General features: G+C 41.1%; 2 protein-coding genes across 2 annotated transcripts; one reads left to right on the forward strand and one right to left on the reverse strand.

Moving 5' to 3' along the window:
* Positions 1 to 5,206: 5,206 nt before the first annotated feature.
* On the forward strand, positions 5,207 to 19,538 carry LOC310943513 (calcium uniporter protein, mitochondrial-like). The gene is made up of 8 exons (XM_083909106.1): positions 5,207 to 5,469; positions 15,568 to 15,637; positions 15,728 to 15,898; positions 18,048 to 18,152; positions 18,265 to 18,425; positions 18,524 to 18,727; positions 18,971 to 19,087; positions 19,220 to 19,538. Exons 1-8 carry the CDS (start codon positions 5,353 to 5,355, stop codon positions 19,295 to 19,297), a joined length of 1,023 nt encoding a protein of 340 aa, XP_083765232.1. The 5' UTR covers positions 5,207 to 5,352; the 3' UTR covers positions 19,298 to 19,538.
* Positions 19,539 to 21,078: 1,540 nt separating this feature from the next.
* On the reverse strand, positions 21,079 to 24,262 carry LOC310943741 (caspase-6-like; the record flags this gene model as incomplete). The annotated part of the gene is made up of 8 exons (XM_083909377.1): positions 21,079 to 21,314; positions 21,605 to 21,755; positions 21,857 to 22,032; positions 22,137 to 22,213; positions 22,385 to 22,531; positions 22,616 to 22,658; positions 23,934 to 23,975; positions 24,232 to 24,262. The coding sequence occupies 8 exons, from the start codon at positions 24,260 to 24,262 to the stop codon at positions 21,079 to 21,081; spliced, it is 903 nt and encodes a 300-aa protein (XP_083765503.1).
* Between the last annotated feature and the right edge of the window lie 489 nt (positions 24,263 to 24,751).

Below are 24,751 nucleotides of genomic sequence, written 5' to 3' on the forward strand. Positions count from 1 at the left end.
AAAAATAAACTCATTTGAGTTACAACTATTTAATATACAGAGCACTAAACCAACAACCTAAAGGACATTCAGAGCATTCAGAACAGGACATTTCAGAAAGTGAGGACATTTTTAGAAAGTGAAAAAAAATTTCAGAAATTGAGGACATTTTCAAAAAGCATGGACATTTTCAAAAAGTGAGGACATTTTCAGAAAGTGAAGACATTTTTAGAGAGTGAAGCCTTTTTCAGAAAGCGAGGACTTTTTCAGAAAATTAGGATATTTTCAGAAAGTGAGGACATTTTCAAAAAGCGTGGACATTTTCAAAAAGTGAGGACATTTTCAGAAAGTGAAGACATTTTCAGAAATTGAGAACATTTTCAAAAAGCGAGGACAAATTCAAAAAGCGTGGACATTTTCAGAAAGTGAGGACTTTTTCAGAACGCGAGGACTTTTTCAGAAAATTAGGACATTTTCAGATAATTAGGACATTTTCAGAAAGCGAGGACTTTTTTGGGAAAGTGACGACATTTTCAGAAAGTGAGGACATTTTCAGATAATTAGGACATTTTCAGAAAGCGAGGACTTTTTTGGGAAAGTGACGACTTTTTCAGAAAGTGAGGACATTTTCAAAGGTTTAATCGCCCATGAAGTATTCGTTTAGCGTCTCTGTGTAAAACAGGAAAAACCCCAGTGAGAAAAGGTGTCCCATATATTTCAGTCTGCAGCAATTAGTATATTTGTCACCGCACAACTCCAGAATTACTCCTCGCATCACTTTGCTCCTCACTAATGAACCGACGATGGGCACATTTCTGCACGAGCACATTTCATAATTAAAGTGCAGCGTTTCTCAATGGCCAAGAGCTCACACCGGTCCAAAAGAAAACTTGGCACAGAGCCCGCAGATAAATTGATTCAGCTGGAGAGCTGATGCAGTCTTGTGGTTTGTGCGAGAGGATAAATCTTCCTTTCTTTGTTGCTCTTGCGCAGAGCAATAAAAAATAAATAAATAAATACTTTTTAAAAAAGAGCAACTGGGCAGAAGATTTGCTCTGTGATTTTTGTGTCTCTTTTAAGTTAAACCGGGAGCTAACGACTGCCAAATTTACTGTGTGCACCAGCGAGGCATGTTTTTTAAGGTCAAATTATTTTTATTTTTTTTACAAACAAATTAATTTCAATTTGTAGAAAACTCCCTGCATAGCAAACACTTATCGATTGCATCCAGCCTTTCTGCTATCCTTCCCCCTTACAGTATTGATTGTAAAGAGTGAGTAAGAGTGAGAGGAAAAGACATTAGACAAATTACAATATAGCTTCAATGAATAAAACCCTGGCTCCTCTGCATCTACTAGACTTGTTTTCATGCTCTTTTTGGGTCCAACTGTGGTTTATTATGATGAAAAGCTACACACAGTATGTTCTGTACAGTCATCACATCTTCAGAACAGTTTGTCTGGATTAAAGGAGGAAACAACACGACGTTGGCTGCTGCTCAGTTACAGATGAATTTAACAGCAGACTCAGCTCAACAAGTATCATCGCTTACTTATCACGCTCAAGCATTAACAGACAGACTGCGGCGGTATCTGGTTTGTGATTGATTTTCACTGGTCATAAAAAAAACAAAAGGAAGAGCCAAGAGTGGATTACTCCTTTGACGACTTCACGACTGAGAGCTCATTGATTAGTTTGGAGACAATAAGTCCATATCTATAAAGCAGGGCAGGGTTCGATTTGGATGAAGCTCAAGTCGTCAACAAAACTGTTTTAACGTACGTGTACTCACTTTTTTCTCTGTCTATCCTACAAACTCGTTAACTGGGCATATTAAAGTAGACAAAAATCAAATAGTGAGTCATACAAACAATGGATTCAACTAAGAACTACAAAGGAAAAGGAGGCCGACATGTCGCCACCAAAAAAACAACAGATGTTGCTGTGAAAAAGGCCCATTGAATTAGGTCAATTTGGTTGGAGCACTGAGGCCACGCCTCTTGAGGTAGCATAAATTATTCAACAACTTTTAATCATTAACTTGTCTCGGACATATGTACTTAGTTTGGCGGGGCTAGCTCAAACGTGCTAGGACGAGTTCGTTTAAATGCAAAGACTAGTCATTTTCGTTTTTCCAAAATGGACGACTTCTGGGTGGGCGGAGCTAATCAAAGTACGTTAGGAATTTGTTTGGAATCATGAGAGCAACAACTGTACCAAGTTTGGTTCAAATTGGAACAACTCTGTGGGACTTAGACGCAAAAGAAAAAAAGGAAAAATGTTGCATTTTACGCAATTTTGACCACTTGACACACTAAGAAATCAAAGTACGAGACTGTACCTTTTGCTGTCGCTCCAGTTGTACCCTATCAGGGTACAAGGACTGTACCATTCTCAGTGTGTACAGGTACATTTTTGTCACTAGGGGGTGCAGAAATGTCTCTTTAAAAGGTACAAACAAGCAGGTACAAATTTTAAAGGTACAGTACTTGTACCCTGATAGGGTACAACTGGAACGACAAAAAATTTGGACCTTTTGTCTCGTACTTTGATTTGGACTAAGCCTAACACACTCACCAAATTTTGTCCCGATCGGACCACTTTTGTCTGACCATAACCCAACTTCTGGGGGGCGCTATAGAGCCCTGGGGCTATAAACGGGTAAGGGCCCTATGCCACTATCGCATTTTTTGCCGACCTGACCTCCGTGCCAAATTTCAAGAGATTTTATTCACGTTAACCCGCTCAAAATTGAGTGCAACGTTGGAGAAAAATGATCAACTCAACAGGAACAATAGGTTCCTTGTGCCAGGAGCATGTGTCGTGCTTGGGCCCTAATAACCTTATCTCTCTATACCAGTGTCTGAAGTATATGTGAGGAAGAGGAGGATGATGAGCGAGCAAATGATCTGTTTACGCCACTGAATTTTAACGGTGCACTACGTTTATATTCAGACATTCATAAAAACATGATGGCTGTGACAGTTCCTACTGCTGCCTATCAGAGTGGTTTTTCCGCTGACCGTGTGCGTCCTATTAAGGTCACACGTTGCCATCTTCTGGTGGCAGCCTCAAGCCTGAAAAACTGCTTCAATTAATAAAGTGCTGAGTGAACGCCGGTGGAGACTGCAGTCACCAGCTCTGAATCCAAAAGAGGAAAAAGAAAAAAAAACCTCAGGGATGAGGCAGATTTGCAGCACGAACGCGCCGCTGACAACTCTGCAGAAACCGTGTGATACGATCATGTGACGACGGGGCCTGAATCTCAAAAGGAAAGCTTCAGCCATCGCCGCCACTAAAGAAATGGATTCGCCTTGCACAGTATACTGTGCTCCTGATAAAATCCCACTGAGATTATACCGACACACTATGAATCCTGATTGTTGGCCAACATTTTTATGTTCCGTGCCAGCATCAGGTATCAGTTGAAATCATGTTTCTGCCTAAAACAATTCCAACACTCGCTCTGCTTTAAGCCGTTTGTGTCTCCACTGTGCTCTCACTGACAACTCTGGAGGTAAATATCTATATTTTAGACAGTAAACGGTCACCAGTGAGTTGCTAAAGTGCAGACAAACACACATTTGCACACAGGCTGATATTTCTCTTGCCTTCAGATGGGCTTGTATTTACAGGAAGTGTCAAAATGCCTGCATGCTCATCCTTCTCAGTATTTATGATTTTCTAAAGCTCTCTAAAGAGTTATCACACATTTGTTTATGTTTTGAGAACTGGAAAAGGTCAGTTACTGTATTATTTTCTTCTTCATAGAGTTATCTGTCTGACATTCCCAAAGCTGTCAAAAAACATTTTCCCATAAATACAGAACCAATGTCTCCTGTTGACTTCCCTTTGACCCTCTGTGTAATTTAAAGTTATCTTCACTGTAAGTTTTTAAAAGACCTCTTTGTGGAAAAAGTCCATTTATTTATCTGTTTTATTCCATTGAATTACACTTGTTGTGGCTGCATATGTAAAGCCATTTTGGCTCAGTTCGGTACGTATTTTTTTGCATTTCCATTAGGAAAAGTACCCAAATAACAAGGCATGAACTGCTCCATTTTTACGTACCTTTCTCCTGGGTCAGAATAATGGTACGGTACAGGTGGCGTTAAACCCACGACATTCAGCCGATTGGTCGACAGAGAAAGCTTCACTCCGTTGCGACCTAATGTTTCTTCAAAGACCTGCAGAGACAAAAACCGTGTTTCCATTATACGGCACAGTTCAGTTTGGTACAGCACGGTGTCGTGTGGAACTTTAAAGCCCTCGTTCAGCCTTACGTTTCGACTAATGGTGTGCGTTCCAGAGCCTATCTCCAAACCAGTTGGACGTGGGACTTATCCTACCTCCAACTACAAAAAGTGCCTGTCGAAGTGGGACCTCCTACCTATCTGCTGTTCAGGAGAACCGATTTTTACGTAACCGGACCGGGTTTTTTCATAGATCTCGCTGAGCCCGAGATTACAATACAACACAGCGTTCTCAGCAATGGCTGAACTGTTTGTTTCGAACCTTCAGGGCTTCGTAAACAAGGTAATGACGCAGATACACTCTAAAAAACAGCGTTAAGTGGAACTTCCGGTCTAGGTCCTCTTTAACTGAGTGGGACTTACTGACTGTCATGGGTCGAGCTCCTTCTGTACCGTACTGTACCTTTATTCTGGTACAGGAAGGGAAGGGTACTGAAAAATGGAATGTGGTGTCTGGTTATTTTGGTTCTATTCCTAGTGGAAATGCAAAAAAAAAAATACAAATATATACTGTTCCACTTGGAGGAAAGTTTAACATGTTTCCTTTGCTTCCTGGTGCTCATATTTGTTTTTATTCTAATAGAATTCAAAAAAACAGTTGGAATGTGAATGGAGTTTGTTGTTGTTGGATTGGGGACAGTATTTACAGTGCACATGTGTCAAGTTTGCTTAATCTTGTACTTGTATCGTGTTCCAGTGTTTGCTTGCTTTGAAAAACAAAACAAAAAACTGCCCTTTCCTTCCTGGATGAGTCATGCGAAACAGAGAGAAGGAGAAGGAGAGTAGAGAGTAGACAGGGGGGGAGGAGAGGAGGACAAAAGAAAGTGGAATCTGGCCCAGCAGAGCGCGCATGTTGCCAGCAGGAGGAGGAGGAAATGGTATGCGGCTCATGCTCGGGCAGGGCTGTGCCTCAGTCTGTCTGTGTGTCCCGTAGCTATCACAACATCTGTTGTTGTCCACACACACACACACACACACACACAGAGAGAGTCAGTCGCTGGGCCGTTTCGCACCGGAACCCCAGGCTCGGCTTCACTCACTGTGTGGAGGAATCTTTTCCTTCCTCTCGGTATGATCGCAGCAGGAAACGCGGCTCTAACACGGTGATCGGGACGCGACGATGGCTTCGGTGCGGATGGTCGGTAAAGTTACGGCGAGACTTTGTGGAAGTCTTCACAAGCCTCTTCGCTGCGGTGTGTCCGCGTCTGCTCGTCCGGCGACGTCTCTACTACAGCAGGTAATTCACGCGGGGGTTTATAATGTGTGTGGTGATCAGATCAGGACTTCCTGTTTCCCTTGATACAAAACATCAAGTTTGCTTCCCCTGTGTTTGAACAGCTAACTTGAGCTTTCAGGAGGCCTGGTTTCTTTATTCTGTGCAGAAAAGCAGATCAGTTTTCACTTTGTCTCTGTGAAACGCATCTACTGTATATATGTTGCTCTGGCGCTGCAGCTGCAGCCCTGCTGCTCCCTCTGAGTCCTGCAGCTTTCACTCACACACACACACACAGTCCTCGCATGACATTATTCCAGTGCATTACTTTGCTCCGCAGGGGTTTGGGCTGTAATCTAAACATGTGCTTATGACTGATCGAGCCATGCAAAGTGAGCCCCCGGACTGAGCATTACTGAGCATCCTCTCACCACTCACTCAGCAATGCTCATTCAATTATTCCCCTGATAAAGCAGCTCAGTCAGCAGCGAGGATGATGAATACTACGCCTCAACGCTTTGGAAGAAGATATCTCATTGCAATATTTAGTTTCCCTGCAGGTGGAACAATTGTGATTTGATTTGTGACCTTTTCTTCTCAGCGCAACTCACTTATATACTCTATATTCTAATACTAAATACTATAGTATGAACCCTGCCAGTGACACCAGGATCTTCTGTCACTGTTGTTTCATTTCTATGATTTCTAAACCAGCCTGGTTCTTCTCTAACCTCTGGCCTTTTCAGGGAAATGCTGTTCACTAGATATATTTTCTCTTCTTTGGACCAGATGGTTGTGTGTGACGATACCAGTCAATTTCTGAAAAACTCAGAACAGCCCATCTGGCACCAACAACCATGCAGATGTCACGTTTCAAATCACCTTTATCCCTCATTTTTGAACGGTTATAGCCAATTACTGTATGTGGTTGGTGTCTGTGTGTATTCTAATGTGAGGATGATACCTTCAATATATGATACACAATCAGCACTATAGAATTAACCCTGCATCAGATCAGCTGCACGACATACAGTATTATTTCAAATCCATGAATCCAAAGAACCATGCCAATATGGTTCTTTGTAACTATTTTTAATAAAAAAAAAAAAACATTGAATTGTTCAGCTATATGTATAACGTATACTAACACACTCTCAACAGGTATCACTAACTGCTATACTCGGTATCATCTTATTGTATCATATTGTGTAGGGATGCACGATATTGGACCTTTTGCTGTTTGTGTATATATAAATATATGTGTGTGTGTATATGTATGTATATGTGTGTGTATATATATGTATATATATATATATACATAAATGTGTATAAACATATATGTATGTATATGCATATGTGTATATACATATATGTGTATTTATGTACGTATATGTATGTATATACTGTACATGTTTGTGTATATATGTATGTATGTATGTATATACATATATGTGTATGTATATGTATGTATATACATATATATGTATATGTATACATATATATGTATATATGTGTATGTATATGTATGTATATTCATATGTATGTATATATGTGTATGTATATGTATGTATATATATGTATATACATATATGTATATATGTGTATATATATATATATATATATATATATATATATATGTATATGTGTATATATGTATGTATGTGTATGTATATACACACACATATATACATACTGTATATACACATATATGCTGCAACAATGGGCTCAGCCATTTCTCCCAGCTACCGTTCTACACGCGCATATGTTTTGGTTGTGTTTACCCACAATGCCCTGTGTTGTAGTCCACTTCCTGCATTTGGATCACTTGAAGCGGACCGAGACCTACGTTTTTAGGCGAGCCAGAGTTCGGTTCCGCGTTCACACCTCCTCCAAACGAACTAGGATTCGATTAAGAAGGGCTGGTGTGAACGCACACCCTTATTTTCTTCTGTAGTAAAATGAACATAGTATTTCTCATACGCAGCAGATGTAGATATAAACCGTCTTCGGTGTGCGTTGTAGAGGGCGCCACGGGGAAATCTTGCATATGAGTGAAAAACCACATTGTATGCACCAATCTGAGGGTTTTTTTTGTGGCCAGTCTCCACTCACTTTTATGTACCATGAGCTGTTAAATGGTCCACTTTAAACTACGTACGTTTTATCGTCCACAGTGGTATCACACGCTGCGAGAAAGTGTCGAGGTCAGCCGAGTCTTGAGTGGAGCACTCAGATCCCAAAAGGGCACTTCAGTTCTCTGAGTCTCTGACAGTGCAGGCCCCGGGAATGGGAATGGGAATTGCTTGCTGCACACTATTGCTACACACTGAGCAGCTTCTAAGCGATCGGCAGAGCAACACAAACGTATCTGGGTGGAAGCTGTCATGACTCGCACCCACGCACAAAAATGACTAAGATGAGTTCTATTTTTAGACTTGAACATATGTTAAAAATCTGTCTTGAATTCAAACCAAGAATCCCTGTAGCTACCAACAGACCGACAGTTAGGGACGCAAGGTAATTAAAGCAGCTCGTCTTTAATTGGACTGTTCCAAATAAGATACCTTTTTTTACCCAAATGTGGTTAAAAGCATGTGTCTAAATCCGACTGTAATAGGATATCCCATCCCCCACAGCACAGCATCACAGCACTGGGCAGCTCCTTCAGTGAGTGGTGTCGTAGGTCACTCCTCCCTGCTGCTGTTAAGACTGCACAGCAAGTATAGCCCTGCACACTGGGTTGTCTATATTATACATACTATTCTCCAATATTTCATGTTTCTGTATTCTCTATATTTCTATTTGCTATTTTACTTTTTGCACTGTCTTTGCTGCTCTAACACTGTACATTTTCCAGGTTGTGGGACGAATAAATGGCTCTGTTATTATAATTTTGGGTATCTTTGTTGTTATATACTGCTGTGAAAACTCACTAGCAGCATCCGTTGAAGCATCAACTGTACATAAACCACAGAGTGTGATAATCAATTGAAAGATCTTAGGTGGAAAATCAGTGTATAGAAATGAACTTTAAGAGATTTTGTAGACTCAGTGTTAAGGAGCTTTTTGAGTGGATGTGAGATGCGGAGATTGAGCACTAAAAACTTTATAGAGTCTTCATTTTTCTTATTACTGGAGTGGCTGCGGTTCAGTTTATGTAGAAAGTAGAAAGTTTATGTAGAAAGAGTTGACACTGCCCCTTTAACTAATGGATCAGTTTTCGGAGAAGAAAATAGTCCGTTTCATCCACGACTACTGAGGATTTGGAGAAGAACATTTAAATAAAGAAGGTAAAATTAATCCTAATCCTGTTTTAAATCCCTGGTTTGACACGAGAGAGTTCAGCTTTTACACTGACGTATTAAGGTTCTTTCAAATAATTTATTAGTTTATCGTCCACAGACAATACTCATTAAATTAAAACCACAATTAACTGCTTTATTCAACTTCACATCTCAGTCTTTAATTATCTGACATTTTAGCGCAATAATTATTGTTATCAACTGTTTTTTTTAGTCCAGCCTGATCTGTAATACTTTAAGCATTGACTAATTCTGTGTATAGTGCAGATATCAATACAGATAAGTGATACTGCTTCCTCTGCAGTGTGGCATAATTGAATTATCTGGTTTTCCACACTGTCTTCTCTAATCTCTGTACACTGATATTTTGAGTTTACTGAAATAAGATTCTTTTCCCCCTGAAACTGAGACAAATGTCCCATTTATGTGTCATAATCTTGAAAAATAGCCATTTGCTGCAGCCAACTGACATTTGTTATTCTGTCTGCAGCAAAGAAAAATGAACCGAATACAGAATCTGGCGTTAATGATAGCAGTTTATTGTTCTATGACAGTTGTACTGTGCTGTGCATGCATGGAGATAAGCGATGCAGGTCTTGCTCTGCAGCAACACTTAAGATGTGATAGTCTAAGATCGTTTCATTTGCTTTGTCTTTACCGAGTCAAATGAATCAATCCATATTGATTGCGCTCTTCCAGTGTCTCCTTCAAGCTAAAAAGGACCAGCAGGATGATAGCGGAGGATTTGATACCATAGCGTAAAAGCAAAAATCACCTATTGCTACTTTTTCAGATTCAAACTGAATGTCAGTGTTGCACCTGATAACATTAACGAGAGACAATTTGTAGATCTGTGTAATGAAGGTGACAAAGTCTGCAGAGATAACAGCGCTAATCTACACACGGAGAAGCAAGTAAACGCTGAGGGCGACGTGACTTTAAATGTCCAGAGTTTTTCACCTGTGGATTGTTTTTACTCGGATTTAATCTGGCTCCATCTGCCGTGCTTCATGTTTTACCGTGTTCACTTGACATTTTATTGCTTAAATTGACATGGCTTCATACACAGAAGGAGTTCTGAAACACATGGACATCACCTACAGGGAGACTTTTGTTTGAGATTTGAGTAGATGAGAAGGTCACGCTCTATAGACCAGCTCTTCAACAGAGCTTTTGTGCGAGTAATAAAATAATAAAGTGGCTTAGATTAGACCTAATTCATACCTTATTCATACTTTTTATTATTATTTACTTATTATTAAGTGGACCATTTGTTGTTCCCTCTCTGCTTCCTGACCATTACTGTCCTGTAAATCATTTTTAAACGAACAAACTGAAGTAATAGTCGATATCCGGTGTGTTTCTTGTCCTGATGTGACCTTGTGATGAAGAATTGTCTGGTGTTGTGTGACCAAATGGAAAATAATATTCATAGCAGCTTTAATTCAGGAAAGGGAACTTTTTTTTTTTTTTGCTTTGGAAACCATTGTTTTAGAGTTTGAGTCAGTAGGATTTAGGTTGCACATGGTAACCAAGTGAATTCCCTCCCTCTGCAAGCATGTGGGAGAACGTAAGTGTGTAAGTGTTTGTTTATTCTGCTCTGACTGCTGTGCAAGCACTGCCGCGCAACATGAAATACGACCCAAGAAGGGTTTATCCTAAGCTAACAGAATAGCAATGATTCTTTATTTCTTTTCTCTTTTTTTTTGAACTACTGTATGTCCCACCTGTTCCATCTTCTCCTTCCTAAACTGTAGCGATCTAAACAACTCTAAACAAACGTCTGAACTTTTGTCGAAAATGAGTTAATCCAACGCTGACTCAGCCTCTTAGGACTCTGTGCTTCTCAGCTTAGATCTTGGAAGTGATTTGTTTTATATCGGGGGGCAGACGGATGGTAACAGCGACATTGCCCCACAACCCCCTCACCCGCTTCTGTGCTGCCGCTGTATAAACAAGTGCTCCCTCATTCGGGTCTGATGGTATTTGTTGGCGAGCCCAGCTTGTGAACAGGCAAGGCAGGCAACTGCTTGGGGCCCCGAGCCGATAGGGGGGCCCCCGACGCTCGGAGCGCGAGGGGCTGTTTTTTACTGAAATGTGCAGTGACCAGCAGTCTCCCCGTCCCCCTTAAACAACAATGGGCGATTTGCAATGACATCTCAGTAGGAAACCTCCCTAAAGGGGCCCCACCTCACGTTAACCTCTGTGAAATTATCGTTCTGCAAGTTGGAAAATGAAGAGGATTATTTACAGTGTAATGTATATGTTTTTTACTCAGTTTATATAGTTTTTAAAAGATATTTACAGTATTGTATTGTTCTTTACATGTATAGTTTCACATACTTTTTAATTTAAAGGCTTTTCCATGTTATTTCATTCATTTCAGAAAAAAATAATATTTTGAACTTGGAAGGGCCCCCTGGGAATTTTTGCTTAGGGCCCCTACAGACTCTAGAATCGCCTCTGATGACGCCTGCAGCGTTCTGTTTCTGTGTGAAGAAGTAATATATATATATAGTAATATAGAAGTATTTATACTACAACGTTTCTGTTTCATATGTTGGTTTTTGCCAAACCTTTAACACAGTTGACATATTTGCATGCAACTTTGCATGGAGAGCTTTTGTCGTGTAAGGGCGCTGCCTGCTCTCGGTCATGATGCCAACAAGAACCGATTCAATTCCTCTTCTTGACAGCCTTTGTTGTTCACCTCCAGCCTATAATGCCAGTTTTGCGTTACCCTCTTCGTCTTATTATTATTCCGAGACACACCTATAAGCCACTCTGTTGTTGTGATTGCATGAGTGTGCAGTGAGAGGTCACACCTTTTATCAAACCTGTAGTGATGTGACGAGAAAAGCAGCATGAGTAGGAGGAGGAGGAGGAGGATGCAGTTCAGGTGCAACAAGCCATAGCTCAATTGTGACAGGATTCATAATGAAGTGACCTGCTGCTGCCTGGCTGCAGGGAGAATGAAGCTGCTCGTCAACAAGATAACCCTGATTATTGCTCGAGTACAGGAAGCCAAGACCTGCTTTACTGCAGAGGAGGGAGACGGGCCGTTTGTCACTGTCGCTCTCCCCTGATTGGTGTGGCATAAATTAGATCTGCTCGATAGATCACGGGGGTAAATGTAGCTTTAGCAGGCTGTTTTGGTGGGAGAACAGCTGGAGGGAATGATTTTGTGCTGAGGTGCCGCTGTGCAGCGTTGTCCACCGCAGCTCCGATCTGATTTCCAAAATGTGTGAAGGACGAAGGAATGGACGGCGGCCACCATTCCGTTCTTGCAGACTGTACATAATGTCTCATTGCATCATGGGGGGAGTGGTGCTTGCCTGCATGTTGCCCTTGTGTCTGCTGTGTCCAGGCTTGTTCAGGCAGGACAGTGCTGTAGGTGTAACAAATACAATACAATAGGTGTGTCTGCATGGTGAAATTTAAGATTATGCGTAGAGCCTTGCTGAGATGTAGTGATTTACTTGTGTTTACTGTGACCACATTGTTGCTGCGCGGTGTGAGACACAATGTGTGGCTGCCACGTGAAGGTGTGAGAGGAAATGATAACACGCGCGGCCAGGAGCACGGCTGTGGGAATATTATTCAACGCGGCCGGCTCTCGTGCGGCAACATCGTCTGCCATACAGGCCACGTTCTGTTGATTTAGTATGGGATGGGAATGTGTGCACAAAGCATAAAGTGCCTGAAGGCAGTCGGTTGTTGAATTGGACTCCAGTCAGTGATCACACACACACACGCACACACACGCACACACACCCAGGAGGACTATTGGTCCTGACAAGGTCAGTGTTTCTGCCTCTAAAGAGGTAACACATGCATTCATGTTTAGCTGCAGATTCACAAATGTCACAACCCCCCACTTCTGTGCACCAAGGACGAGGCAGAAGGAGGGACCGTACAGTATCAGGGGCTTCTCCAGCCTGTTTAACATACTGATTATGTATGAGTAGACGGTGAGTGAACAGCGGATTAAACTCGCTGACCGTGTCTTTAGGTATTATGGACCTAATAAGGTGTCCGATGAGGTCTTCAAGGTGCCGTTTGTTGTGTATTCAGACTATTTTCCCTGCGAGTAATGAACGGTTATATCCGAGTTACTGTTCGTGGCCCGCTCTAAAACTGCAGCTTGCAAAACAATATCCTCTTTTTCACACCGTTCTCTGTAAACCCCACCGAGAGATGGTATGGTGGGTTTGAAAATGTCAGACCAGCCCGTCTGGCACCAACGAAAACCACATTTCTTCTCGATCCTGAAGCTTTTGCTTCCATGTGATCGGATATTTGTGTGGGAAAACGGGTGCAACCTAATAAAAATGACACGTGGGCGTACGTTGATTGGTAAGAAAGTAGAATTTTTTATACTTTATATTGTGGGATATCTTTATGGTTTCCGATGTATTACTCCAATAAACTTCCTATCAATATTTGAGTTTAATATTGTACTTTAATAATGCTCTGGGCTCACGAGAGGGAAATAATAAGAGGAAAAAAAGCATAAAATTGAAGTATCAGGTTTTAAGAGTCCCTCACTTCCTCCTAAATTCACATTTCCTTCAAACCCCACAGCGCTGCCTTGTCGCACCATAGATGTTGTTTAGAAAATGCTACGGCTGAGGCACAGACTTGGTTTCAGAATGTAGAAACGTCACGACAGAGCCACAGGAGAAAAAAACTGCTGGTGTAGTGATGTGTGGTGTACTGTAGCTCTGTGATTACCTTCAGCTGTGTAATAATAACAATCTGGAGCGAGCAACTTGTTTCATTGAGGCTTCTTTTAGGATATAAATCCCATTGTTTTTCACAGTAGGGATGCGCTCACATAGAGTGGTCCTGTTGCACATATATGTTAGTTATGGAGGTCTACTTACATACATTAACTTGTTTTTATGGTCAAAAACCTCTTGGTTGCTGTAAACGAGCCCATAGAAATCTCTCTTTTCTGACGATGTCCTCAGCCGTGATATTTCAGACTCAACTCTCACCCCCAGAAGACGATGTGTTGTGATTGGCCAGCCAGCGTAGAGCCTTCCCAACTGTCTTGTGATTGGCCAGTACCCAGAAGTGACATAATCGGCACACCCGCTCTCAGAAGCGCAGCTCCCCCCTCTGGAACAGTGGATGCACTGCTACTCATTATCAAAACATTGTTTTAACAGTGTTTAAAAATAGCTTTGTCACGACTCCCCGCCGCAGTCCCTTTTATGACTTTGACCCGGAGTCAGACCCAGAGTCGGAAGACGCTTTCGCTCGTGAAACACCTCCACAACGGACATTATTCTTCTTCTGTGGTTCAATGTACGCAACCGGATGTGCCTGGAGCAGGCGGATCTGCTGTTCAGGAGAACTGCTGTTTACGTAACCGGACCGGGTTTTTTCAGAGATCTCGCTGAGCCCGAGATTACAATAAAACACAACTTCTCAGCAGTGGCTGAACTGTTTGTTTCGAAACTTCAGGGCTTCTTAAACAAGGTAATGACGCAGATACACACTAAAAAAACAGCGTTAATTGGAACTTCCGGTCTAGGTCCGCTTTAAAATGGCGCCCTCGTCAGCTATTGTTATTTCTTTGGATGTAATCTACTTCTGCTGTGGGATGAGTATGCAAAAATATGATGTTCATTTCACTATAGAAAAACAACCTCTGCAGACGGGTACTGGGGAAGAAATCGGCCCACGCACTCCCGATATATCGGCAAAAAGTCCGATATTGTGCATCCCTAGTGCAGTGCGCTGCTTTGTTAGTACACAACCGAACCCCAGTCAGGTTTGATAGTATTGCATGACGATGGAGCCTGTTTTAGATGCAGGATAATAAGAAAATAATAACATGAACGACCAAATCACCAAAAGTTATGCAGGTCAGCTTTAAATCTCCTACTCTGAACCACTGATGTGTGAAGAACTGCCTGTCCTGTCGTATCATAAACCAGAGGGCAGCTCTCTTGTTCTTTTTTAATGTGATATCGATCAAGTAAACCTGTGTTTCTCTCAAAGTGGCTGCAATTGCTCTAGGTGTCGGCGTCGGACAATGGCGTATTTTAACAGAACCGCCCTCTGAATCTCGGCTAAAGTGAGGAATGCTCTCGGTGCAGTTTTGTTGTTGGAGTTCAAAAGGCGAGAGAGTTCAAACTGGAATGCTCTGGAGCATGATATGATATTATAAATCATTGATTCTAGAGCGTCTGGGCCTAAACTCGTATGACCAAATGCTAAAGATTTACTGTGCATCGCATCCCGGTGGCTTTAAATATAGGCTATACGCGTTAATATGCATCTCAAGGAAAAGGACGACGCCCAAGGAATACTAAGCAGACGACAGAGAATAATGCTGCCTGAGATAATGAAGTGTCGCCCGTGGATGTATTCTCTATTACTGAGCAGGAGGCGAGAGCTGAGGTCTTGGACTGATAATACTTTATATTGAGAGACACACACATACCAGCAATTTTATCAAGCATGAAACACCTAAATTTAGATGGAAAATGTGCATCAGGAGGAAAGAGCCAGGCAATCAGTCATAGTCTCAGCCGGTCGGGTTAAGAAAGGGAGTGGAAAGCATTTAGAAAAAGACATTTATATTTATATTCATATTCATACTCTGCACAGAAAGCTTATCCTGTCTTCCTAAAAGCTTTGGATTTATTTACTCTCCTCCTCCTTCTGCTGACATGACTCTTTACTAAGGGAGGGTTGTTGTTTCTGAACAAGCGCAACACCTTTTTTATTCGATTTTTTTTTTTGTTTTTACTGTTTTGCATTGACCTATTGTCTTACTCTGTCCATGTCCTCTCTCTCTTTAAAGGTTCAGCAGAGGTTGCCCCTACTCGGAAACTGCCAAGCACTTTTCTACGCTACACTGCCGCCCTCCAGTGGTAATGCACCATTACTACACTCGCATTTACACACTACACATGTTCTTTATCTAACACCAACTCCCTTTTCAAATGTGTCTAATTTTGCAGCGGACGTGTTTTTGAAGTACAAATACGGCCGCGTGGTTCTGGAAGTCCCGTTGCCGTCTCGGAAGGAGAAGTGCGTGTTCTTCCTCAGACCGATGCTGATGAGCGTCGGAGACCTGATCGCAGATCTGCAGAAAGAGGATCCCGGAGCGACTGCTTCTGTTTTCTCAAAGGGTATGACAGAGTGTTAGCTGTTCACGCACTGGGCAGACAACATTCTTCAGGTGGAGTCACTGTGTCGTTGTTTATTTAACTCCTTACAGCCAGGTTTACTGAGGAAGCAATAAAAGCTGCACAGTGAATTTTGGTACAATTAATCATTAACTACTTTTCACCACTGCAGATAGATTACTACTAACTAACCACAATTTGGAGGGGGGGGGGAATAAGAAGTGTCTACTACTTTACATTCATTCTAGATAGAAGAATACACAGGGCAACGCAAAGTGCTTTACAAAGGCATAGAAATGCATTAAGATGACATTAAAATAATTAAGAATCAACACCATAAGCGATAAAGGTGTGATTTGGCAATAAAAGTGCATTGAATTGACAAGAATTAATTGATAACTGTGATGATTATTTGAGAATTTAAGCAAAAAAACTGCATGTTTTCAGGCCTGATTTAAATGAGCAGACTTCAGGTATTCAGGAAGTTCAGAATAACTCAATGCTGGTTCTGCTGCTTCTGGGAACACACGGTAAACCTGTCCCTGATGATCTTTGAGCTCTGGATGCTTCATAAGTCAAGGATGTATTTTGGTCCAAGGCCATTCAGTGCTTTGACTCACAGGAAGCCAGTGTAGTGATCTGAGTGATGTGCCTAATATTTTCAGGACTCTGGCAGCAGAATTCTGGTCCAGCTGCAGCTGCCTGGATTAGATTCTAACTTGTAAAGGCAGCATCACAATAATCTAATCTAACACATTTTGCTGTCTGTTGTTTGGACAGAAAACCCCTTACAATCCTTACAACAGGTTGTAATAGTCAGACTTAGTCAGATAGTTCTGGCTTGATTTGTAGCTTTCAGTCAGTGGCATTGAGTCAAGGTGAGCTCTGACCTTTGACCTTTCGTTTTTTGGGGGCCAAAAACAATCACTTCTGTCTTGTCTGCTTTAAGCTGGAGAAAGTTCCGGCACAACCGCTCGATTTGAATGATGAATACACTTAGTGAAAGTAAGTAGTCCTGTGACGACACTTGGATTATTCATACACAAAACGAGTCATCTCAGGAATGATGGTGTGTTGTTACAGATTAAATTAGTTAATCCACTCGTGAGGCATCAGGCAACACCAGATATGAACACTCAGGAAGTTGTGTGGAGCTGATAGTCTTAATCAATGATCTGAATCTAACAGACATTTCTTTATATTTAAAAGTCACTCACAGCAGTTTTAAAGTGGATATGCAGTAAAAGTACAGTATTTTTCATTCATTTTAGGAGCGTCTTTTGAAATTTGAAATACAGAAATACAGTAAATATCTTCACGTTTAAACTGGTGTGGCCTTTCCCATCTCGGGATACAGGACATACGGTGTGTTGTGGTTCATATTATAGCTCAGTTACGACAGGGTATTTTTGTCTTTGTTTGTTCATAATGCGACGCTCCACCTTTCACGCGTGAGTCTCATGTTTCCAGGCTGGAAAAACATGTTTTTCTTTTGTCCGTTTCTATCTACACTATCTAAGAAAAACATGCAGGGACATTGTTGCTTTCATAGCAAGGCAATACAATACTAAAAAGAACAATATAAATGACAAAAAGTCAGATACAACAAATACAATTAAATAATTAAATTTAAATGTGTCGTTAATGGAGGATATTTTTTGTTTTAAAGTTAAACAGAATGAGAAAATAATAGATATAAACTGTCTGTATGTTTTAAAATAAGCCACTTTAAAGCAGGATCATCTAGTAAATGTTTAAAATTAAATTTGTCTGCTGCTTTGTTCCACTTATTCTCTGCAAGAAAAAGTTTGATTACTCAGTGTGTTTGATTGCAGGTCGTTTTATAAGCGAGGAAGGATTTTAATTATTTAACCAAATGTTAAACCTGCGCAGTGTAAATGTTTTATTCAGCGTCAGAGATTTCCCTATATTCCTCATGGGCCTTAATTCTTTACAGGAGCGTTGCAGTGTTGTTGCTGCAGGTTTTTGCATGACTGACTCCCTGACTCAGGTTTAATAATATATGCACTGGTGACCTGCAGCATTTCATTATACAGCTTATCATTATTGAAACCTATTCCCGCTCGGCGTTAAATGAAGTTATACGACTGCGATAAAAGCACTAAACTGAACGTTTGTCTCCGTCTGACAGATGGACAGCGCGTCGCCAGCACCACGCTCATCGACGCCCTGCTGGACAAGGACTTTCAGCTCGTCATCAACGATACCGTTTATGATGTTCAACCGCCTGAGACGGGTACAAGCACATTTCTCCCCTCATTTTGCCTGCTTTTAAGTTCAACTTGTTTTTATCGCTTTGTGCACGACTCAACCTCACGTTCCTCCTCCTCTTCCTCCTCGTCTCTCAGCGTGTACGTCCAGTGAGCATGTCATGGAGCTGGAGGACATGAAGCATATGGTGCATCTGCTGCACACGGCCCTGCACACGCCTGATTATCACATGCTGAAAGAGCGGGAGCTGCTGGAGAAACTGGACAACCTCAAACAAGAACTTTCGCCACTAGAGAAGGTTTTTACTTTTTCTCGCCACACTCCCCTCTGTGCATCTTATCATGTTTTAGAAAAGTCAGTGAAAGATGCCATTTCCCTTGTCTCGCTGTCTTACAGATGAAGGCACAGCTGTCTCGTACAGCGGAGTTCAAAACCTCCAGGGTTGTCTGGGCTGGCATGGCCCTGTTATCGGTGCAGGGCGGCGCTCTGGCCTGGCTCACCTGGTGGGTCTACTCGTGGGATGTCATGGAGCCCGTTACATACTTCATCACCTACGCCACCAGCATAGGAGCCTTTTCCTATTATGTCCTCACGAAACAGGTGAGTCCCGGGGACGTATGCAGTAACTCACCTCAATCTTTATCTCTAAATATGAAACTACACTCAGTAGATGATCTCTAATCACGATAACCTTCTCTCATTTGAGTTTCGTTTTTACATCTCACTTCACAAACGCCCCCGTAAATACTTCAGAACCATGGGATTATATAAAGTCATACATGTGTCTCATGATGTTTTCCTCCCCCACGTTAACACCAAATCTCATTTATGGTTTGCCTTCAGGATTATGTTTACCCGGAGGCTAAAGACAGACAGTTCCTGCATTACTTGTACAAGGGCGCCGGCAAGAGAAACTTCAGCGTGAGACGATACAACGAACTGAAGGATCAACTGGCTCAGGTTGGTTGATTTGAATCCACTATAAGCTGTATGAATAGTGAGAGAGACACAATCTACTGTGCCATCATAGAAATGTAGGAAACAGGTTGACTTGTGCAGTATTTAAATTGAAAATTTTTGCTTGTACGTCAGGTGGAGGACGACCTGAGACGCCTGAAATACCCGACTCAAATGCAGCTGCCACTCGAACAGATCCAGCTAAAGGCATGAACACTGCTACCGAGCCCCAAAGAGTCGACGCCCACTATTTCCACACGAAGAAGCAAAAAAAAAAAAAAAACTAAAAAGTTCTGCTTTATTTTGATAACGGCCCATTTTTACAAGGAATCCATATCACTCCCGTCTTCTACTTAATATCTTGATAATGTTGCCAATGACGCGTATAACACCACGGACTGTTAAAATCAAAAGTATTGATCTGCATGATGTTTATTTTGTGTAGATAATATTAACCATTGTGTTATTTTCATTTTAGAGGATGGAGATTTGCAAATATATTGTGTGCACAAGTGAAATAAAGACAGAGTATACACTTTTTGCCACAAAGGAATCATTTATTTAAGAAAGTATAACAAGCACAGGATCAGTGTACATCTGCTGGTAGTTTTGCTTTTCCTGAGTTAGAGATCAGCTCAAGGTGTTTTGATCCACAGCACATGTTTAATATGATACTCGAGCTCCCTGAGGTATTCTTCACACTAGTGTTTTGGGTGCAAATACGCAATATTAAATGTACTGTGAACTGCTACGGCACAAACACAAATTCCCTTTTTGTTGCATGTTTACATTGTCCCTGGATAATGTGCTGGGACACATTTTTACAAAATGAGGTGTTTGCTGAAACACAGTTTAGTATTAAACCCTGATGTATGTGGCTATTCCATTATCTGCCTCTCGGGGTACACTGACAAACATCTGTCGTACCTGTCTTTCAAAGCTTCCCCTAACATTTTCAGCAAAGTCTTGCCTGAGCAAAGATTTCTCCCACTTTCTTGACTCATTAAGAAAAACAGATTCAGCATTCAACATTCCTGTGGTACCACAATAGTTAAAATTGGATTAAACAATCAAGCTAAAGCAACAGAGAAAGCTGTGAAAAGCACAGGATGTGGTCCATGGTAATCTTACAGGTTCACGTAAAACATGTGTTGGAATAAAATGACAGGAAGGCATTTAACAAAACACTGCAATCCAATCCATGCAAACCATGACTCACATTGTAGTCTTTATTAAGTTGATATTTAATACGGACTCTACCATAAACTGGAAGTTTATAAACTGGCCAAACAGAAGATCTCAGGTATAAAGACCTGTAGCACTGTATAAGAGTTAGTCTTGTACCATTGCTATAATATACCATTGATTAAAGCACCTGAAATCTGTTATGAATATTATCTGATTAAATGTTTACCCTTTCTTGTATAACATGGCATCACTACTTCTTTTCCTTCCTTTTAAATTCATCTTTGCTCATCTTTGACCAAAGTTTGATGTGAAACAAACAAAGTCAATTCATACAACATTAAATTATGTTGTGGTGGTTGTATTAGATTACATTACAACCTTATCTGTAGGTCAAAACAGATAAAACAAGCATGTAAAACACAGCTGGTTAGAAAGTAGATATGACGTCTACCCTACCGTACTGCCGTCATTAAAAGCCTGGTTGGAAACAGGGTTTTTAAAAGTCATGGTTTCACCCAGGAAAGAAAACTGGCTTTTCAAGAACAAACTGGACATGATAAGTGAAACTCCCACATTGTATTTCAGGACTGAAGTGATTGCCTCATTCCAGAAACATTCACATTTCTTCAACTCATGGAAATGAACCTTCCTGTTATTTTATAGCCACTGATTTGATTTGAAAAATGAAAATCAGCATATTATTGAGCGCAGAAGTGTTAATAACATACAGAAGAGGACTAAAGAAGAATTTTTTTCTTCAAAACCCCCAGCAAATTAGCAAATTAAATGACTGAGATGAGAAACTGTTACTGTTTTGGTCGGAAGTATAGTTTCTTGGTGAGCATTGAAGCAAAGCAAGGTACTTGCTTCTTCCCAATGGCATTTCGGTCACTGGCTCTTCCGACGCTCCTCTCGGACACCTTTCTGTTGACCAGCGTGAGTATTTCTGTGAATTCCAGGGAGTTCCCGTATTGCTTAAGGAGCTCACATAGATCCTGAACATACCAGGACCCATTGAGGGTTTCCCGGTGGGAATAGTAGCCTTAAACGACAAAAGAACACAAGACAGGATATATCGGTTAATGCCCAAAGAAGAAATGATGCTGGTGATGATCTGAATAATCGGCGGTTTGTGCTCCATGAGTGCTTTCCTCTAGTTTCTAACATTAAAGCTCCAGTGCAGAACTTCTTTCGCGCTAATAAGCAGCATTAAGCACGGCTTGTTTTCCCTGGTTACACATGTGCTCCACACACAGCTGATTACTTAGTTTGGGATCCACTGCCTTCAGTGGTCCATCTTGTGTGAATCTACACGTCACATAGACGACTCACCTTCAGCCACAGAATAGCACATGATGAAATCAGCTCCAGCAGGGAGGGTGTATACAGCACTGGCGTCCACAACCACTTCATTTGTCTTTATTTCATTGTCCACAGCATCACAAGCGGTCACTGGGTCGTCGTGCTTGTCTCCACGGCACGCCTAATGACAGACACAGCCACACGTTTAAGTTTTAATAACTAAAGATTAAGAACTAAGAAGGACATGAAAAGTGAGAGAGCATTTTGATCATTTGCATTCACCTGTATTATAAAGATCTTTGGCTTTCCTACAAGGCTTCTGCACTTGTCTCCTTTAAACATGGCTGCGATGTCCCGAATACTAATCTTGCCATCGTAGGCATAAACATGGTCGTCCTCGCCGTGGCTCAGGAAGGCGAGCAAAAAGCTGTCTGAATCTGAATGGTTGCCGTCTGCAGCTGGTGGGACATCAGGACATCATTCTTAAACTCACAATACTAACAACAGTCATGATGTTACAGTTGCCATTGAGGTCTCAGAGGTATTTATGCATGTTGCCTACCCTCCTTGATCTTTTCTAAGACTTCTACCACTTTGTAGTTATCAAAGGCCTTCACTTCAAAACCCAGGGCAAGCAGTCTAAAAAGAGAGGCCAAAACTAGTTGAGCAAGGGGAATACTTGCAAGACATTAATACATCACAACACGTGAAAACACAGAAACAAGTGGAGACAAGTGGTTCAAACTAAATACAGGTCTTCCAAACACAGCGTTCATTTCCTCTCTCCCCCAGGTGGCTACGAAGCAATACCTTCTCTCCAAGTTGTCGCGGTCAGCGTTGGTTCCGTGCCTGTCGTTCAGCCTCAGGTGCCAGAAGAAACGCTCCTGGTTAAAAATGAGAGCAAGGCCTCGTCGTTTGTTGGTCATCTTATACTCCACTGAAGGATCCACAGAGGAGCTGTTTTGACATGAAACAAGGTCATAATGTTAGGGGAGGAGTGGATCAGGGTGAAGTGACAATTTCAAGCTCTTTAACTTTTACCTGTGGTTAAAGGCATCAGTTTCCGTCAGGTTTCCTGTGCACGCTATCAAAAAAAACAAAAAAAAACACATGAATATCAAATGCATTGATGAGGAATTACAAAACAATTATGCCATGACAAGTCGAGCTTAACAGCTTTTTAAAAATGTCCCAAACACTCTTTTTGCTGAAAATTCATGATCATTGAGCCTTTCAGGCTTTTGCTGTTCAGCGGTGTAAATACAGGTGCATTGATTGCTCCACAGTTGCTGGAATGGGGTCAAGCAGCCATTGTTCCATCAGCTTAGAGTCCTCAATAGGTGGTTGACAGGTGGGGGAAGACAGCAAAGAACAGAGACCAAAAGTGACACCTCCATGTGCCACCCTGCAGATATGTAGATTAGACTTTGTGTGTGAGGGCAGCAGCAGCTTGAGTCTGTACACAGACCTGTGTGATTTTATTTTGTAGGTTCAGTTGTTTTTCTCGGCTGATTTTACTTAGTCGTGGCCTTTGCGCAGGTCGCAGTCGGAAAAATCACAGGTGTATACAATCAAATTAATGATGGCTGATTAAATTTAGATTCCTGAGTGTGCATGCTGCTTCACTGTCACACTGTCAATGATTATATCATTAATGTGATCAGCAGCACCTGTGCCTTTCCTGCTAAACATGTCAAAATGGCTGCTGTACAAAGGGTCCACGAAGGTGATTTAGTGCACATTTAGATGTGTTTCTAACACTTACTGTGCTTTGAAGCACTTCAGAGTGTAATAGTTTATAATACATCCTGTATGACAGGACTATTCACTGCAGGTTTGTTGTATTAAACTGTGCATTTATCTTTAGATGGAGGTAACTGAAGATGTTTTCATTCTTTGTCAGTTCTGGTTTCATATTCCTGCAGTTGTCAAAGAGAATTGTTATTATACCAAAAAGAAGACATGTAGCAACATGTATGTGAGGGTTTTCAGTAAGAGATAATGACCTGAATGACTGAGACCCTTCACAGACACATTTATGTGAGTTAATACACATGTAATACTGTACACGTAGATACTCTCAATATATTTCAGTTGTCGCTCTATTTAAACAAAGCACCATTGTAGGTGACTAACTTAATGACAGGAAGTAAGGTAAAATTATAGCCTGATAAAATCCCATGGAGTGACTTGGATGTACTTTGAGCTCCTAGAGGCAATATACATTTCGCAACATCTTCTGTTGTGTTCGTTTCACTTTTGTTTGGTTGTAAGTCAGACTTTATATGACTTTAACTTGAATAATAAAAGCACAGTTTTTGTTTTTTAATAAAGATTTATGTAAATGTGAAGCACTTACCCGCGCTGTCTGTTGACGTTTTGCTGTCCTGGACAACACTTCCTGAATGGGTGAGATAAAAGATAAAACTATTAAAGTTCATGACACTTAACATGATTTAATTAATGGCATTAAAGCTAAAAAACACATTATGTACTAACGTGACCGAGGAGAAAGAACACTCAAGAGTAAAGGCGGACTTGTGTAGTAGCATTGAAAGAAATCCAAAGTCACGGCATTTAGTTTACTTGTTTTTAAAAGTACACACACGGAAGTCTACGGTAGATGTGTGTACTTTAAAATGTGAATGAAAACGCACCTTGTTGCTTGTCTTCTGCCGTGTTGGACATGTTGACGAGTTTGACTGTCCTCCGTCTGACACAAGACTGGAAAATGATAACGTTTCGTCGATACAACACCGATTTGACGGTGATTAAACTCCTCCCTCTGAACTCTCATTGGCTGAACGACACACCCGGGAAAATTCGATTGGCTCTCACGTCTGTCGCTCAAAATTCAACCATCAGGACTTCCGTGTTTTGCTATATTGCAGCATTCAGTTATGGTAAATGCATTTGAGCATTTAGACAGCTAAACATTTAATCCAGACAAGTTATCTTTAGACAAATAATAACAAAGATTATCACAATAACAATAAGTATTTTACAACAAACAAAAATATATTTAGCATTGATTCCAAGCATCTTTTCAATATTATCTATGTAATTTATTGTTTTTCTTGTTAATCTATCAGCCAAAGTGTTTCAAATTAGAACAGATTTTCACTATTTTTGCTGAAATATTACTAAAATTATTTATTTATTTTTGCAAAACAACAT

Source organism: Microchirus variegatus, assembly GCF_963457635.1.
Source record: "Microchirus variegatus genome assembly, chromosome: 23".
NCBI classification, from domain to species: Eukaryota; Metazoa; Chordata; class Actinopteri; order Pleuronectiformes; family Soleidae; genus Microchirus; species Microchirus variegatus.